The sequence below is a fragment of the Enhydra lutris genome, unplaced genomic scaffold (genome assembly GCF_002288905.1).
Source record: "Enhydra lutris kenyoni isolate GAN:26980312 unplaced genomic scaffold, ASM228890v2 scaffoldscaffold61, whole genome shotgun sequence".
Taxonomy (NCBI): domain Eukaryota; kingdom Metazoa; phylum Chordata; class Mammalia; order Carnivora; family Mustelidae; genus Enhydra; species Enhydra lutris.
Window position 1 is genome coordinate 4,925,546 of NW_019154145.1, and position 19,675 is coordinate 4,945,220.

Sequence of the window (19,675 nt, forward strand, 5' to 3'; positions counted from 1 at the left end):
AAACTTTTAAAACCTATAAAGAACAAAATGGATCCAGTTAATGGTAAACTCCAGAACGTAGGAGCAAACAGCTGAAGAGAGAAGCAAAACATTTAGCTCATCAGGCAGGTTCAGGTTAATGGAGTGATTAAACCCACAAATACAGCGGCTCCGCTCATGTGCCAGCAATGAGTTTCCTCTCGTTGGGCAAGAATTTGCAGGCAGGGAAAGTGGGCGTCGTTCTAAACGCCCAACACCAGCCGCGGGAAATTCGTACCTTTCCTCCGATTTTGATGAAACCGTAGAGATTGATGATGTGAAGAAGTTAGTAGGGAATGGCCCTTGGCAAGCTGAGCCTGCTGGTGGCACGTGGATGGTCGCCGAGCCGGGGTCCCACTTTCCAAAGGCCTGTGAGGGGCCCTGACCATCCCCCGCCCCCGGCTGTGCGCGAGGCAGCTCAGGGCTGGGTTCTGGCTGGGGCTGCTCCTCTCCCGCCCCATCGCCCTTCCTAAATATTGCCCAGCCCCGCATTAACTGAGCCGTGTGACCCTGGGCAAGTCAACCTCCATAGACCTCAGCTTCCTCATCTATAAAATGAGGAGGTGGGATGAGGCCCCGATTTTGTAAATAAATGTTATTTAAAAAAAGAAAGAACAGTGCAGGGAAAGAGACGGTGTGTGTGCGAGGCACCCCCTCGCCCTGCCACTTGTTGCTTCTCACGTGGAAATCTTATGAGAGATTCTCCAAAACTGTGATCGGATCCAGTTTTAGGCAAGATTTTTATTTTATTATTTTATTTTTTAAATTATTTTTCTCCTTTTAGAAAAAAGCCAAACTCAGCCATTTTGGGACTCTGCATTCCCACTCTTTCTTCTCTTTTATTTGTCACACATTTCTTCTCAGTGATTCTTTCAATGAATTTTTTTTTGTATTGAAAATAGATATTTTGTTTATACAAGGCAGAGTTTCAAAATAACAGTTATGTAAAATATGTAGATATAATGGATAGGGAGTATAAATAGAAATGCATATACATGGGAAATGTCCCCGCGTTCCATTTCCTTCCTTCTGGATCCTTAAATCGAGTGGATTCACACAGCACGATACCTCTCTGCTTCCTTCCAGTTCATGCTCACACCTCAATAGGGGGATAGCGTTTTGGAGCTGCCAATGCTCTTGTCATCCTTGTAGACCTCTCTTAAGCCAGTAGGAGGGACCTAACTGTCTTAGCATCTCAGGCGTTTTTCTTTTCTCTGTAAACATCAAGTCAGGATGAGGGGCAGAATGGTCAGGCTGCTCAGCTATCCTGCATAAATGTCACATGAAAGAAAGGGAAAGCCGAGGCTTTCAGCCACTGCCGGGAGAGCTTCAGCTGCTGGGATCAGGGGACGTCAGCCCTGCACCCGAGGCTGGGCTGGGTGGGTCCCGAGCATCCATCCTGAGACTGGACAGCCTAGGAGGTGTCCTGGCTGGGCGCCATCGATACAATGATGCCAAGACGTCTGCCTTGTCATCCCGACGGGCTCTCTGCTGGCACCCAAGATCTTGAGTTGTTTCCAGGTCCTCTTTGGCTAAGGCAGGGTGGGTGCCTTCGCTTCAGCCTCTGCTGCCCTCAGTCTCTCCCTGGAGTGTCCTAGGTCGTGTGGGTAGTTTTCTGCGTCCTCCTCTCTGCCATTGGTTCCCCTAGTCATTGGCATCTCTTCCATGCTTTCCATTTCAACACTGGGTGTCTGCACAGTGTGCCTGTAAAGCAGATCATTCACAGGTTTTGAAAAGAGAGGGTCGCCCTCAACACGAGTGAACAGACGGTTCCTGTTGAACACTCAGATGGGGAAAGCCTGGCTCACCTCCATTCAGGGCTGGCATTGAAATCTTACTTTAGTATTTTAAGCCACTCATCCGTCAAAGATTCCCCGTGCTGTCGGAGCAGCCTACCCCCTCTTTCCCAGTCCTCTGCTAAAAAGCAGTAGTTCAAATGGTAGGAACAAAAAGGAGAGAGTAACCGGGAGCCCGGCAAAGCCAGACACGATCATCTTGCTAAAAATGACGTAATGGTCATAAAGCTTTTAAAACAGTTCTTGGTACTTGGTATGTGTTTAAAGAAACCGGAGTCTATTACCCAGTCCCTGAGCAACCAAGGTGGTGAAGGCGTGGTGAAGGCAGAACATCTTAATCCCATGTGTCTCCCTGTCACTGAAGGACTCGTGCTTTTAGGCCCCAAGTATCTGGGTCAGCAGTTTCTTCCTTGGGTTTTGTCATCTACCTCTTGAGGACAGACAACTCTTTAAGACATTTCAAAGTAAATACTTTGAAGCCCAAGAAAACAAAACCACCAATTGGAAGAGAGAGCTGCTCCCCCATGTTCACTGCAGAGTTATTTGCCCCAGCCGAGATGTGGAAGCAAACTAAGTGTCCATCGATAGAGAAATGGATTAAAAAAAAGAAGTATATATACAAGATAGAATATTACTCGGCCATAAAAAATAATGAGATCTTGCCACTTGCAACAACATGAATTGACCTAGAGGGTAGAGTCCCAAGTTAAATAAGTCAGACAGAGAAAGACAAATAGCATATGCTCTCACTCATTTGTGGAACTAAAAAAAGAAAAATGAACAAACAAAACAAGCCATACAGAGAACAAACTGGTGATTGCTAGAGGGGCGGGGCTGGGGGGGCAGATGAAATGGGGGAGGGGATTCAGAGGCACAAACTTCTGGTTGCAAAATAAGTAAGCCATGAAGCTATCATGTACGGCACAGGGAATATAGTCGATCATGGTGTAATAACTTTGTGTGGCATCTGGCAGTAATTAGCCTTCTCATGGGGATCATTTCGTGATGCATGAAAATGCTGAATCAGTGGGATTTACACCTGAAACTAATAGGCTCCTTGGTGTCAGCCCCGTCAGTTACCAAGTACGTAAACTCGTTGAGCTCCATGGAGGGAGAGCTGAACTATAGTCGGGACTCTAGGCCAGTGTACTGAAAATGATTCGCTGAAAGCCAATCTGTTGAATGACCAACCTACCTAATAACCCATCTGTAAAAAAGAAGTTTACAGCAAAGAATCGATTCACCAAATGACCAAGTACTGCTTTTCAGGTTTACGAATTCTTAAAGGTATATTTATCAATATTTCTTTACTATAGTCAGTGAATATTGTTATTTTCATCTTATCAGCATATTTATTGGCCAAACATACCAAATTTACAAATTCTTGTAAGATTCTACTTTTAACATCTCATGCTTAAGAAAGATGGTGTGCGTTTTTTTAAAATCAATGAATATGGTCACTATAATCTCTTAAGAACGTAACTCCAAATACAACATCTCATGTGGAAATTTAGTTAAAATGACACTTTGAAAGTCCTTATAAAAGCCATTTTTTAATTTTGCCAACATTTTAGCATTTGGGGGACTGTTTTCACAGATTTCCAAGTCACACATCAACCTTAGTGTGTTTGTTTCTAAATGATCTATGAGGTTTATGGCATGTCTTTCATTTGGGATGGTATTAACAGCTTTCAAAGGTGGATGTGAATTTTTAGATGACTTTTTCATTCCGCTTCACAGTGGCATTTCATGGAACATTCGTTTTGCCGAAGTGAGGCTTGAAGAAGGGTATCATCCTTATACTGGTATGTTTAGAAAAAAACTTCTTTATAACTAGCAACTAAAAGTTTTGTTTCAACAAATTGGATTTCTGCTGTTCATTGTACAATGCTGAGAACGGATCCGGAACAGCCATATGGACACAGAATGCTGGTTACTGGTTTCTAATTGGTACAAGCATGAAATTAAGGCTAATATGTCATTTAAGGCTTTAATGAAAATGATAAAAATGCCTCAAGATTAGAAAAATAACAAAAACTGAAATTTTAGCAAGTGGCGGACACGGTCTTCTCATCACCAGTGGTGAAGAAAGAATTTCAACGATTAGAAATACAAAAGTCAGGCCGACATGAATGAGTGCATAAATAAGAAAGTATCCCTATCTTTAATGAGTACGTTCAAGAAAATATATTCATGGTTGTACTGTAGCAATTGCATATCCATCACATTGGTTATTGGGTAGGTTCTTTCCTTCTGAAAAGGAAAGAAAATTTGGTTCATTCTTTTCTTTCCTTGAGGTAGAGCAGCCCCTTGTCACCAGTTAGGCTCTGGCTGCCCTGTCTCCAGGGGGTGGCCTTGGAGGGCCTCCCAGGGCCGGCTCTGCCTTTGGTCAGTATAGGAGAGGGCGAGCCTGACAGCCAGCCTCAGAAGCCAGGAAAGAGGGTCTTGCTTCGGTGGGACAGCGGAATCATGATGATGCTCTTTTCTGGGAAGGAAGGAAGACTCCCATCCAGTGTGATTCTCGCACTACTCACCTCAGTTTTCGGTAACAGACCACAATTACCACCACCACTGCACAGACCACGGCGAGTGTGCTCCCGATCACCTCTGCAAGAGAACAGAGCTGAGCTGTCACGCGGGTGGAGAGTCCCAGGAGCAGGAGTGAGAATGTCGAAGAATCTGAAAACTCTTCACAGCTGACGGTCTTGCAGAGCGATCCACAGGCCCTCCCAGCCAGCTGACTGTTATTAACATTTCTGGAGGTCCACACAGTCCCACTTACTACTTCTGGGCAGAAAGCTCATTCTTCTCCCACCGATACCGCCAGTTCAAACCATCCCCTTTCAGGTCATACCACATCCCACCCTCCTAATCCATCCTTCCTGGCCAGGGTGACACGGGGACGGGACAAGAGGGGAAAGTAAAGGTCTCGGAGTTCACAGGCTGGGGTTGGGAGTGTGTGGATGGGAAACCAGGTCCGCTGCTAAATCCAAAGGCAGAAAATAATTGTCCGTGGGTCTGCCTCCCCCTTTCCTTCAACTTCACAGAGTCTCGATTGAGAAACAATAGCATTTGGTGCCATGTTTCTTCCAATTTCATTTTTTTTGTTTTGTTTTGTTTTTTTTAAGTAGGCTTCATGCCCAGCATGGAGCCCAATGCAGGGCTTGAACTCATGACTCTGAGATCAAGACCTTAGCTGAGATCAAGGGTAGGACGCCTAACTGACTGAGCCACCCAGGCATCCCCATCATTATTAGTTTTTTACTGGCCACTATTTATGGTGGAGGAGGAGTGGTAAGAAGAGAGAGGAAGTAAAAGGTGTTAGGGATAAGAGGAGCGTAAGGCAGTGTGGCTTAGGAGAGGGGAAAGATTCTGTTTGGATTCAGTTGAAAGGAACAGCCTGGGGGTGCCTGGGCGGCTCAGTGGGTTAAGCCTCTGCCTTCAGCTCAGGTCATGGTCTCAGGGTCCTGGGATCGAGCCCCTCATCGGGCTCTCTGCTCAGCAGGGAGCCGCTTCCCCCTCTCTCTGCCTATTTGTGATCTCTCTCTCTCTCTCTCTTTCTGTCAAATAAATAAAATCTTAAAAAAAAAAAAAAAAAGGAAGAAAGGAACCGCCTGGAGGGGTGGGAGTACTTGCATGTAGGAGGCCAGCAGCTGCAGGGCATTTGAGATTAGACAGGACAGTTAGCATGGGATCTTGTGTGGAAGCCAGAGGGCTAGCCTACAGGCATGGTGAACCTATTTCGAAAACATTTGCATCCTAATGAGCTCCAGGCAGAGTTGGCCAATTTGCCTCCCTATTGTGAAATCTCCTTGCAGACAAACAGCCACCTGCTCTACGCGAGAGAGATGACGACCCTGAACATCTGGGGGCTGGGGTCTGACTGTGGTATAGTTTTTCTCAAGGGCAGTTGACAACATAAACCGACAGCTTCCAAGAAGACCGCACCCATTGACTCTCTAGTCCCACTTCTAGGGATGGATTCCAAGGAAATGGGCAAATACACCAGGCGTTTTCACGGAAGTATTGTTTCAAACAATTCTTAAAATGTTAATCTCAATCTCTTATTAATAGAAAATTAATTAAACTGTAGTCTGCCCATACATTGGACTATCATCCAACTTTTTAAAATTATAAAATGAATATATTTATTAACACAGACAGATGTCTCCAATATCTTCAGTGAAGAAAAAAAAAAAAAAACTGGCTGAGAGAAACATGAACCAAAAAATAATCTCCAGTAAGCCATGCGTGTGCCTGTAGCACAGGGCAGCCTTGAAGAATAGATACCAATGTATTAAGTAATGGTGGGCTTGTAGATAATCTTTATTTTCTCTTTTAGAAAGTTTGCTTTTTCTCTGATATTTTTGAAGTGGTGCTGTCACCAGAGGAAAGAGTAGAGTTGTCAAGATGAAACTACCTGTGCCTAAGAAAATATAAAAACGAATAGAAAAGTCCCAAAGGAAATAACAAGGAAGCATGGCAAATTAGTGAAGAATGTTTTTGAGTTTTCAGACTTAACATTAGTGATCATTATGACTAAAAACCAGAAATACTTCCTAAGAATGGTGTACCCTTGGGTAAACAGTCTCTTCCATTGACTAATCAGCTTGGCATGCGTTTACTGTTCATGGAGGGATTTATTGGAAACAGCTGGTTCCTGTCAACTATAGTTTTGCTTTCATAATGCCTCTTCCTGTTTCTCCTGAATGAGAACCAAGCCTGCAGGCTCCCGACTCCAGAGATAGGAGGGTTCCTGAGCCAGTGATGTGAGGGAGCACTTTGAACCCAGGGGCAAGCTCATACCTTGGCCTCCTCCTCCATTACATCCAGGCAAACTGAATAAAGACACTGAAACCAAAATCACTAAGATACCAGGTGAACAAATCAACTGGCAAGTTCCCCACCCCTTTGTGTTTCCCAGGGGAGGCATGGGTTGGAGAAGGAGGAAGAGAGAGAGGTTTGGTGAGCCAGAGGAGAACATAGGAGGATTCGAGTCTGGGGGGAGGAAGGAGAAAAAATGGATTATTGCTCAGGAGGGCGAGAAAGGTCAGTAGCTCTCCACCTGGACTTCAACCCGCCGTATGTGTTGGGTCTAAAGCAAAGAAAGTGGCCGAGTCAGTTAGTGGCCACTGTTCAGTGTGAACGATGAAAAGGTCCTCTGAGAACGTGGCGGCGGGGGTGGAGTGGGGTGGGGGTTGGTGACCATTTCTTAGCAGTACTGTAAACTAGGTCAGCTAGGGAGCGCTGTTTCTGAGTGCTGGAGTGCCTGCCTCTGGTGAGGCCGGTTTTGAAGTAAGAGTATTGCTGTTCCTGGGCAGTGTTTCTTGTCTGTCTCTTACAGCACTAAGCACATCGTAAGTGCTGGGTTCTGAGTAGGTACTCGGTAAATACCTAACTCATTGAGCGAAACCATTCACAGTCCATAAGTTAAAGTACATTTGATGTGCCATTTGCTTCTCAATGAGAAATCTTCATTTTGTTGCAATTTAGAACCAACCTGGCCCAAAGTGAGAACTCTACTGAATGAACAGATGAATGATATAACATAGAGCTAGCTCCTATTAAAGACTGAGCATATCAACTGCAGCAAATTTATTTCAGATATGAAAGATGAGAAGTATAACACAGTTTGAAGAATTAACTCTCTTCTCCTAGTGTCTTAAATGAATATGGCAACGTAAACACTGTCACAGGTGACATTCCGGCCTTTTACTTTACAGCCAGGAGTCCTCAGGAGTAGCTCTAGTCAAAGATCAGAGAGAGGATATTGGAATCGTGGAATGAAATTATTGATTAAAGGGGCTGCCAGGGGCGCTGGGTGGCTTGGTTGGTTAGGCATCTGACTCTTGGTTTCGGCTCAGGTCATGAGCTCAGGGTCATGAGTTCGAGCCTTGTATGGGGCTCTGCACTCTGTGGGAGTCTGCTTCTGATTCTTTCCCTCTCCCTCCCCTCTCTGTCCCTCCCCCTGCTCATGCTCTCGCTCTCTAAAATAAATAAATAAAATCTTCAAGAAAAAAAAAAAGGCTGGCAAGCAAGCCTGTAGATACTGAAGACACCGAAATGATGAATCATACTTCCTAAACCTTTATTAAAATGTTGAAGTCCTCAAATTGATGTATTCATTCGCATGCTCATTTACTATTTATTGAGCATCTACTATATACCATTTTCTGTTGAACTAAAAAAAAAACAACTTTTAGAAGTTGCGATAATCATTCATGTGACTCATTTTAAGAAATTACATCAGTAGTTATCAATGGGCTGATGAAAATATTAAGTTAATTAACATTTGCTGAGTGATCACTATGGTAAAGTATCTATATTTGCTTACAAACATGGTCCACTGATTGCTTATTTATGCAGAAATGGCAGCACCTGCCGATGCCCAAGGAGCCAGCCCGTGTCTCTGCTGCTTGTACCCAACAGGGGCAAACTCTTGGGTCTCAGGTAGCCAGGACTGTTATGACATAGTTGGCAGACACTATCCCTAAGTGTTTGTAGAAAACTAGCATGATTTTAATTTCAGTTTACACCTTCCTCGCTGATAAAACTTAAAATAACACCTAATGAAATATAACTCATCTTTATTTTTTATTTCTTTGCTAACAATGACTTGATCTGTCTTTTGAGGTAGGTGCTAACTTGTTTACCTTGAAGCACCCTGGAGAAAGGAAATCTTATTTATGTAACAGGAAAGATTTAAAGATTTTTGTTTTTGTTTTTTAATCTTCGTATTTCTAGTTTCTTGCACAGAACTATCTTTGCCTACTGCAGGTGTTGAGTTAATGTTTATGACATCATACTTCAGAATTTGGGAGAGAGTTTCTGATATTTTAATCTAGTCAAAGTCATGAGCTGGAGAAACATTATAAGATGATATCCCGTAATAAAGTCATTGTTTAAATCTATTTAGAAAATGTGGCCCACCAGATTTTAGGTGTAGAATTTTATCCTACAGATATACTTGCACACAGCAAAATGATAGGTTTTCCAATTAATCACTGGAACATAGTCTGTATGTCTGTATGTTTACACAGAATGTAAAGAGTCACATGTCCAAAGAGGGGGTTACATAAATTGTGACAAATCCATCTGGTAGGATATTTTGTAGCTATTTTAAAGAATGAAGTGGTTTTAATGTATCAATAAGGAAGGACTTCCAAGAGATACCACTAGGTGAAAATGAACAAAGTACAAAACAGTGAAAACAATACCCCTCTAGCGTCACGTATCCTCTGTGAGCTGTTTGCTGCTTGACTCTGAAAGGATACCCAGAAATCTGGTAGAAGAGGTTGCTTTCTGCCTGCAAGCGGATTTTCAGTCTGAGATGGGGCTTTTCGCTCTATATCTTTTTGTAATTTGTAATTTTTAAACCCTGTGCAAATATTACCAATTCAAAAAAATTAATAAAAAGTGCAAAACTTTGTAGAAAGCTGAATGTAATATGCGACATAAGGAGAAAAATTAGGTCAGCTACTGTATTCGCTGGTTGCCTCTTAAGTGATAAACATATTAGAGTTTCAGTGTCCTTGTCATTAAATCCCACAGTTTCTCCATGAAAATACTCTCCAGAGGGGCTTTTTTTTTTAATGTCTTGCCTTTGCATATACATTTTGATCATTTTAAAACCATTCTAATCAACTAGCTGCTGAAATGACCGAACCCACTTGGTTGACTTTTTTTTTTTTTAGAGAGAGAGCGAGAGAGCGCGAGAGTATGAACATGCACATGGCGGGGGGCGGGGGGGAGGGCGTGGTGCAGAGGAAGAGGGAGAGAATGTTGAGCAGGCTCCCTGCTCAGCACAAAGCCTGATGTGGGGCTCCATCCCATGGCCCTGAGATCATGACTTGAGCTGAAACAGTCGGACGCTTAACCGACTGAGCCACCCAGGTGCCCCTAGATGACACATGATGCAGATAAAATATAGCCACAAAATGAGTTATTCCTCAGTAGGAAAACTAGTAAATAGAAAATAGATATGATTTTTGTCTGTACAAAGTTATGGTGGTTTTTTTGGTTTTGTTTTGTTTTGTTTGCTTATTGAAAACTTATCAGACCAAAGTCTTAGATTCTTTCTTATGATTGCATTTCTCTTTCCCTTCTTTCTCTTTCCTTCCTCTCTCCTCCCCTCTCTTCCTCTCTTTCTTTAATTCTTGCGAATCCTCCTCACACTCCCTGGTCATTCACCTTCTCTCCAAGCCTTAGTGTTGTGTACATCTTCTATAAAAAGAAGCGTTTTCAACTGAGAGCTCTGACAGTCTTGCTTGAAGCGTGTCGTGCTAACACCATGTGAAAGCTGAATGCAATTTGTGACAGAATGACAGCATCGTTGCAATGACAGCAGTGTGTGCTCGTGGCTCTCTGGTAAGTGTGGGATGCAAGTCTAGCCTGGCTTTGTGGAAGGAGGCCCTTTTGTGATGCGCCAGCTCTCTGGTTCCCACATCAGCAGCCTGACAGTGAAGAGCTCCCAACAGTGAGATAAGCAGTCATGTTAGAATCCCATACGTAGGGGGATCCTATAACTTACTACCTAAACCAAGACACCCTTTAGAGTGGAAGGGGATGCTGCTGGTGGCCAGGCTGGGGCAGCATATAAACCAGGACGGTCCCACCCCCTGCAATGGAGGTCCTCTGGGCATAAACACTGCTAGGACAAGAAAACAAACAAACAAACAAACATACTTACCAGTCATACTTCGAGAGTGGTATGAATATGTACCTGCAGAGAAGAGATTACAGCTCAGTTATTGCTGTAGTCCTAAAGGCATTAATATCTCATTAAGCAGGAAGAATTTGGGGCAGTTTGGCTTCCATCCTAAAGCCTTGAGAGATGCATGGCTGGCAAAACCAAATTCCCTTTAGCAGAGAACAAGGGTAATTTATTTAGATGCTGGGTCATGCTTTAGAAGCAAGTATGCCCTTTCTTTGCACAGCGAAGGAAACCATCAACAAAACAAAAAGGTGACCTACTAAATGGGAGAAGATATTTGCAAGTGACATATCTGATAAGGGGTTAATATCCAAAATGTGTAAAGAACTTATGCAACTCAACACACACGAACACACACACACAAGCAAATAATCCAATGAAAAATGGGCAGAGGACCAGATAGACATTTTTCCAAAGAAGGCACACAGATGGCCAACAGGCACACGAAACATCAGGGAAAGGCAAATGTAAAACCACAATGAGATATTTATTACCGTACACCTGTGAGAATGTCTAGAATCAAATAGACAAGAAACAACAATTGTTAGGGAGGATGTGGAGAGAAGGGAACCTCGTGTACTATTGGTGGGAGTGCAAGATGGTGCATCTGCTGAGGAAAACGGTATGGGGACTCCTCAAAATACTAAAAATGGAAATAGCTATAGATTCAGTAATTCTGCTGGGTACTTACCCAAAGAAAACAAAAACACTAATCTGAACAGATACATGCCCTCTATGTTTATGGCAGCATTATTTATAGTAGGCAAGACATGGAAGCAGCCCAGGTGTCCATCAGGAGATGAACGGGTAAAGAACGGGTAAAGATGAAACGGGTGGTGTGTATGTACACAGTATTACTCAGACACAAGAAAGAATGAAATCTTGCCCTTTGAGATAACAATGGATGGACACAGAGTGTATTATGTGAAGTGAAATGAGTCCAACAGAGAAAGACAAATGCCACATGATTTCACTTAGATGTGGAATCTAAAATATGGACTCGATGAACAAACAGACAAAAGCAGAAACAGACCCAGAAACGCAGAGAACGAACTGAGACAGCCCGAGAGGGGAGGAGAGTGGGGGGATGGGCAAAATGGGGGAAGGAGGGTGGGAGGTCCAGGCTTCCAGGGACGGAATGATCGAGACACGGGGATGAAAGGTACAGCATGGACGATATATCAGTGGTATCGCAGCAGAGAAAAACATGCCACAAAGAATCCGATAGGCCTTTCGGGAAGATGCGGATTACCGAGAGCTTTTCCATCCCACAGATTGTGATTCCAGATTGCAGAAGCCTTCCGCTGTCCCCCATATTGGGAGGAAGCAGGTGCTACTCAGATTGGCAAAGCCTCTGCCATGTAGGTCAAGACAGTGAGCCTTGTCCCATCTGGGAGATGGACTTTCTTTTCCAGCTGGGCTGAGCCAGGGCAGAGGACAGAGGTTAGAGAGCAGAGCAGCAGGCATAGGGTTAACTGAGTCGTCCGGACTTTGGATCCGATGGTATAATGCCGTGCAGTCCTCGCCCTCCAGGTCTCCACCCGCCTCCAGAAGCAGCCCAAGGCCGGGTGGCTTCTCCTAGTACACACAAAGCCGGTGCTAACCTGGCGTCTCCTGGGAGGCAGAGGGAGTGTGCTCCAAGGCCTCTGCCGTTGTCTGAGGTGGGGCTTGGGAGGGCTCCGGACTGATCGGCCCCATGGTTCCTGCCGCAGGAGGCTTTGATGGCGTCAGCCCGGAGCCCGGCACCATAGTGGACTTTGTGGCCACTGTGGTGTCTGACTTGGAAGTGAAATTGGGCTCTGTAGGAAAGTGCAAGATATGGAGAACATAAATGTTTAGAATCGTGTCTCTGCTCAGCTCCAGAAGAGAGCGGGCTTAATACTTGCTCTAGTGAAGTCCTTCATGGGCCAGCCCTCCCCCAGCGAACTCCTCCGTGGCTTTTTTGGGAAAAATCCCTTATGTGGGTAAAACCTACTCATCCTCCTGGAATGGCCACAGGACTTTCCAGAATGCTAGAGGCTCTACCGCTGTTTATCGTGGTGCACCTGAGTTAAAGACGCCATGGGTTTGAGTAGATGCGGGCTTATGTTGTAGAGAAGGCTCTGGAGGCGCCGTGAGAGGCTGTTCTCAAAAGCCGAGTGTAACTGTATTTGCCAAAGACATCCGGGGTGCCGATTTTCTTTATTTTTTTGCATGTTTGCACACGACTTCTGAATAAGGGGAAGCCTGAGGTTCGGCCCGACCGAATCTTCGCACACTTGAAGGAGGGGTCCCCCAGAGCATTTCCGCCCACGTGCCCCCGGCCACGTCACCCCGTGTCGGAGACTACACTCCCACGCCTGAGATCCTGACTGCACACTTTCACCTCATTAAGTGTTCGATGCACAAAGGCAAGGCTGGGAGAGACCACTTGATCATTCTCATCAGTTGGTGAACAAGCCGTAACTTGGGTCAAAGGGGTTTTGGAATTACCCCAAACTTAAATGTAGCCAGCGCTCAACCACATCTTCCTGTCTGTAGTCAACGAACTACCTAACTAAGCAGGAGGAAACTTCCTTCTGGCCTCGCCATCTCCCCTTCAGTGTTGGTTCTCAGCTTTGGCTCCCTAAGAGTTACTTGGGGAGATTCTAGAACCATAATTCCCAGACTGCTCCCCAGATCGCCAGAGTTCCAGGGAGACCCCCGTGTGCATCCATGGTTCGGAAGCCGTGCCGTAAGGAAGGTGAGCGGGAGCAGTGCAGCCCGTGGCCGCAGGGTGACTGTGACTGCACAGGAAGGGGAAGACGGGGCAGGGGAAATGCCACACTGGATAATGGGACACAAAAGATCAGGAGGTCAGTGTGAAGTAAGGGTTTCCTAGGATGTAGGGCACACTGTCCCAAGATATTAGCATCTACGACTTCAAATTTTCTTAACATGAGGTCAGTGCTGAGGCAATGGGGATAGAAGATTTGCTAAGACCCTGGAAATGGGTAACATTGGCAGCGTTGCCCAACGCTTCTGTACCAGAGCGATCACAGTTGGGACCGTTGGGGTAACAGTTCTGCATGGGTCTCTCATGCTTCTGTACACCTTTTCAGCAGAGGCACTGGCAACCCTTCCTGGGACTATCTTTTCAAAGATGCTCCTATAGCCTTGGAACGCGGAGACAGCACCTCTCCTTGGAGCAAAGGGCAGACATGGTCAGTTAGTTATAAAAGACTCCAGTGTCTTGGGGCAGCTGGGTGGCTCAGGTGGTTAAGCGTCTGGCTCTTGATCCTGGGTTGGAGCCCGTCATTGGGCTCTGTGCTCAGCATGGAGTCTGCTTGAGATTCTCTCTCTCCCTCTGCCTCTCCCCCACTCAGGAGCTTTCCCTCTCTCAAATAAATAAATAAATAAGCAAATAATTCTTTAAAAAAGAAAAAAGACACGAGTTCCTTGAACTCAGCCTTCCTCTGCCATGAAGCAGCCTGCTGGATGTGTGGGCATCTTGGAGACCCACCCCATTGCCCCTGTGGGGCACAGAGATGAGGGAATTGAGGCAAACATGCCGACTAAGTTAGTAAGCAAGCAGGTAAGAACATCCTTGGTCTCTGGAGGAGGAACGCCCTGTTTTCCACTGGCACCCATGAATGTTGGCAGGCTAACGTGCAGGGCAAGCAAATCTGCAAATCCTCCCCAGTGTTGATGAGGAAGTGCATCTGAGGCTGATCCGGCATATTTGGAGTGGATTTTGAGTCATCATTAATTGTGTGCAACTGAAACCTAGCTATCAAGCAACTTTGATTTAAAAGAAAAAATTAAGCTAACGTAAAATTTAATGTTGATGTTAATAAAAAGTGGGTTCTGTTGCTTAAGTTGGCCATGGAACTCCAGCAGTGGTCCAAGCATCTGAGGGACTCAGAGGGACCCGTGTGGTCGCAGGGAATGGGAGTCCTTAAAAAGTTTCCAACATCCCTACCTTTTCCAGAAAGGGAGGTGCTCTCTGGCTCTGGGGTCACCCCTGCCGGCACTTCTGTGGAGGATGGCCTTAGGTGAGTCAGAGAGGGGTCTCCTAGAGAGAGGATAACCACATGGCACTCATGAGCCTGGGGGTGGAACCTGGAGTGCCTCACAACCACATGTAAATAAAAAGAAAATATATAAATTTAAAATAGAGCTATCTGGCTTCCCAGGATAGGTCAGAAGCATAAGAAGAAACAGTGTTTCCCAATCTGTAATTCCCATGCAAATGCAAACAGACAGCAAACTTTTTCTAGCCTTTCGAAAAGACTGCACACATATCTAATGTCTTGTTATTTTCAGTTAGAATAATATCAATGAGATTAACTCAGTTATAGAATACTGTCTTTTACATGGGAAAATAAATGATTACTCAGTACATTCCGTTGTTTCGTAAGGGGGAAAAAAACCAAAAACGCATTCCAAGCACAGGAGGTTAGGAAAAGTAATAAAGGGAGTTATAAATGGTAGAAGGTGAGGAATCTTTGGGCTACACAAAACCTAAAGATCTCTAGTCTTTAGGTTCTAAAAGTCTCAAAGTTCTAAAAGTTCTAAAAGATCCAAGGTCTCTCCCCTTTGCTTCCCCCCCCTCAACCCAACTTATTCAGAGCCTCCAACTCTTCTTTATTTTGGAATCGTTCACCCAAAGGAATTGGGACTTTGAAGAAACAGTCACTTTGCCGCTGCTGGAAAGTCCTTATTTTTGCCCCTGGATTACGGGTACCAGTGGGTGTCCAGACTGGACAGAATAAGATGTCCACTGTGTGTCTTTGCCAGAGTGTTATTGCTCATATCTGTCCTCACCCGGCTAGCTCGTCACTTCAATCCCACTTGATGTCATGTGGCTCTGTGTCCCCCAGCTGAGCGATTCCTTTGCAACAAACAGAAGGCTTCTTCCTTGCCCTGCCTCTGATGTCTGCATGATGTCATCCAGGTGCGGGAGACAGGTGCACAAAATCAATGAGAAAGTCTGGCTCTTCAAGGAATCTTACAGCAGAGTGAGTTTGCTCTAGAACAACCCCTTTTGTCCACTTCCCCAGTGAGGAGTTGAGAATTTTCACATACATGAGAAAGTATCTAGCTTGCAGTTGGACACGAACCAAATATGCAATAAACCATGAGTTAATCTTTATTTTACTAGACTAAGGGGCTTAGTATTCCTAGAAATAACTATTGACTTCCACTCCAAGATTGCTGGCTTCTGACATAGTCATCCAGTTGTGGCTGGTTCAAAGAAAAAATAGATTCTGAAAACCATCCCTCACGTGGGCTCTGGAGTGCTGGCTGGACACCAGACATGGGTGACCAAGTTAGGTAGCCCCCATTCCCCTGGGTAGATAACAACAAAGAACACTAATAATTTCCGTAAAGTCTTCTAGGGAGAAACTGGGAAGTTCTCTGGGAAGCAAGCATGCTGTGAGCACACACCCTTTGTAGCCAAATTCTTGCTACCATAATCTTAAAGGCATACTTCAGAGATATTGTGCGTTCAGTTCTAGACCACCACAATAAAGTAAACGTGGCAATAAAGCAAGTCAAATGAATATTTTTATTTCTAAGTGCATAGTAAAGTTATGTTTGCACCATACTGTAGTCTATGAAGTGGGCAATAGCCTAGTGTCTAAATAAATCTATATATATACCTTAATTTAAAAAATAGTGCTAAAAAACGCAAACCATCATTTGAGCTTTCAGTGAATCATAATCTTTGCTGGTGGAGGATCTTGCCTCGATATTGATGACTGCTGACTGATGAGGGGAGTGGCTGCTGAAGCTGGGGGTGGCTGTGACAATTCCTTAAAATAAGACACTGATGAAGTTTGTTGCAGTGACTGACCCTTTCACAAATGATTTCTGTGTAGCAGGTGGTGCTGTTTGATAGCATTTTACCCATAGTAGGACTTCTTTCAGAACTGGAGTCCGTCCTCTCAAACCCTGTCTCTGCTTTATCAACTGAGTTCATGTAATATCCTAAATCCTTTGTTGTTAACTTAACCAGGAGTAGATTCCATCTCAAGAACCCACTTTCTTTGCTTGTCCATAAGAAGCAACTCCTCATCTGCTTGAGTTTGATCATGAGATCACAGCAGTTCAGTCCCATCCTCAGGCTCCACTTCTAATTCTGGGTCTCTGGCTGTTTCCGCCTCCTCTGCAGTGACTTGCTCCACTGAAATCTTGAGCCCCTCAAGGTCACCCATGAGGGCTGGAATCAACTTCTCCAAAACTCCTGTGAAGGTGTGTATTTTGACCTCTTCCCATGAATCATGAATGCTCTTAATGGCATCTGGAATGGTGACTCCTTTCCAGAAGGTTCTTAATTTACTTTGCCCAGATCCATCAGAAGAATCACTCTCTCTGGCAACCATAGCCTTATGGGATGTATTTCTTAAATACGAAGACTTGAAAGTTGGAATGACTCCTTGATCCAGGGACTGCAGAAGCGATATTTTTTTAGCGGGCGTGAGAACAATATTAATTTCGTTTTCATCTCCATCAGAGTTCTTGGGTGACCGGGTTCATTGTCAATGAGCAGCCATATTTTGAAAGGAACCCTTTTTTCTGAGCAGTGGTTCTCAACAGTGGACTTGAAATATTCAGTAATCCATGTTGTAAACAGATGTGCCGTCATCCAGGCTTTGTTGTTCCCTTTATAGGGCACAGGCAGAGTAGATTTGACATCATTCTTAAGGTTCCTGGGATTTTCTGAATGGTCAGTGAGCCCTGGCTTCAGCTTAAAGTCATCAGCAGCATTAGCCCCTAACAAGACAGTCAGCTTGTCCTTTGAAGCTTTGAAGCCAGACACTGACTTCTCTTCTCCATCTGGGAAAGTCCTAGATGGGCTCTTCTTCCACACTAAGGCTGTTTTGTCTACGTTGAGGGTCTGTTGTTTAGTGTAGCAACTTTCACTAATTACCTTAGCCAGATCTTCTGGACAACTGACTGTTTCACTTTGCACTCACGTTATGGAGATGGCTTCTTTCCTTGAAGTGCATGAGCCAACCTCCATGAGCTTCAAGAGTTTCTTCTGCATCTCCCCCACCTCTCTCAGCCTTCATGGTACTGAGGAGAGGGCCTTGCTCTGGATGAGGCATTGGCCTGTGGGAGTGTCAAGGCTGGTTTGATCTTCCATCCGACCACTCAAACTTTCTCCATATCACCAGCAAGTCTGTTTTGCTTACTTACCTTTTGTATTTTCTCTAGAGTAGCAGCTTCAATTTTCTTCAAGGACTTTTCCTTTGCAGTCATAACTTGGCACAAGAGGCCCATTTTTTGGCCTATCTTGACTTGACATGCTTTTTTCTCTAACCTATTCATTCCTAGTTTTGATTTGAAGAGGAAGATGTGATTCTTCCTTTCACACAAACCTTTAGAAGCCATCGTAAGGCTATGAATTAGCCTAATTTCAATATTGTTCTGTCTCAGGGGATAGGGAGGTCCGAGGGGGGAGAGAGAGAGAGAGAGAGACAGGGGACGGCCATGGAGCAGTCAGGATACATATACAATATCCATCGATTCAGTTAACCGTCTTATGTGGGTGTGGTTTGTGGTACCCCAAGGGAATGACAGCAGTAACATCAAAGGTCACTGATCCCAGCTTCCACAACAAATATGAGAAAGTTTTGAATGCTGTGAGAATTACTAAAATGTGACACAGAGACACAAAGTGAGCAAATACTATTGGGAAGTGAGCAAATACTATTGGGAAAATGGCGTATGTAGACTCGCATGAGGCAGGATTGCCACCAACCTTCAATTCATAAAAAACACAATTATCTGTAAAGTACAGTAAAGCAAAATGCAACAAAATGAGGGATGGCTGGACTTAATATTGACCAGGTTTCACTTTACACAGTGTTCATGTTGGGTTCATTTTCTAGATGAGGGACAAAGACATCCAAGATGGTAAGACCCTTGCTCAAGGAAGCCAAAATGGTGTGACCCTAAAGCCTACGTACGTCCAGCTCCCAGGGATGTTGTTTAGAGGCTACACAACATTTTGAGTCGTTTAGAGGTCTGTTTAGTTTCAGACCTTAACACAAATATCTTGTCCCCCAGAGATGGGCTCACTGGGCTTCCCACACTACAGTTGGGCTCTGTGTGGCTTTGGGAAGGGGCATGGAGAGACTTGCAGGGATAGCTACTTACTGATGCACTTGAGATTGGGAATTGTCCAGTGGGCAATGTTCGTGGTCTTGTTGAACACGCATTGCGTCAGGCTGGATGTTCCTGCTTTACGCTTGAAGCCAGAGTTACACGTGTACCGCTCCCGGGATTTCAGGCTGTAACTCTTGACCCGGATGTCTGCATGTTCGACCGACGTGGGAGGAGGGCATGTGACGCCTGCAAGGGTGCAGATAAGACGGGGGATGAGCACATCTCAGCTCGTTCAGAAGGCGTTCTCCAGGGCAACCTGGGCGGCACTGGGTGCCTTTTGTAGCCAGGGTCTGGCTTTGTGAGGTGCCCCTTAGGATACACCCCAGATTCTAAGCATGTGGAAAATGTTCAGTAGGGGCTCTCATCATTTAGAAGCCTTCCAGGAGCCTTATCTTAAGTGCTCACCATCCAGCACGGCTAGGGACTGTGCAGCCATCCATGGAAATCCCTCTCCCTTCCCTTCCCTCCCCTCTCCATCAGTCTCTCACCATCTCTATCTCTTTGGAGCCACCCAACCCGGCTTCTGCGCTCTCTTGCCTGAAAGCAGCAATAACCTTTGAATTGGTCTCCCCTGCCTGTTCTCCCCAAAGCCTTTGATTTACTTCCTTAATACAGCCGGTCATCTTCAGAAATGTGCACTGGATGACTCACTCCTTCCTGGTTGCCTGCTGCTCTTAGAATAAAAGCTAAACTCCTCAAGAAGTCTTCAAGGCTCTGCTGGACCTGCCCCCGCCCCCCAGCTACTCTTCCCCTGGTCACTCTGGTCTTCAGTGCCCCCCTCCCCGCCACCTGTGCCGCTCACCATGCCCACTGCTCTCCCCAGCCCATCTCCTGTTATCCTCCCTAACGTGAACATGACTTGCTCAGGAAAGCCTTACCCGCCTCCCCTCCCCACCCAGTCATCCAGGTCCCATAGCTCTGTGCTCTCTCCCTGCGCAGTCAGCCACTCTCGTGGTTGCGTATGAAGACAATGAGATGCTGCGGTGGCTGTGTCCGATCATTGGCACTTTGA

General features: G+C 45.1%; 1 protein-coding gene across 1 annotated transcript; it reads right to left on the bottom strand.

The window, feature by feature from the left end:
• Nucleotides 1-970: 970 nt before the first annotated feature.
• On the bottom strand, nucleotides 971-19,099 carry LOC111158614 (interleukin 15 receptor subunit alpha). Its single transcript, XM_022520755.1, has 7 exons — nucleotides 19,069-19,099; nucleotides 18,655-18,849; nucleotides 14,468-14,560; nucleotides 12,132-12,326; nucleotides 10,504-10,536; nucleotides 4,349-4,421; nucleotides 971-1,722 (listed from the first exon to the last, which is right to left on the bottom strand). Exons 1-7 carry the CDS (start codon nucleotides 19,097-19,099, stop codon nucleotides 1,551-1,553), a joined length of 792 nt encoding a protein of 263 aa, XP_022376463.1. The 3' UTR covers nucleotides 971-1,550.
• Between the last annotated feature and the right edge of the window lie 576 nt (nucleotides 19,100-19,675).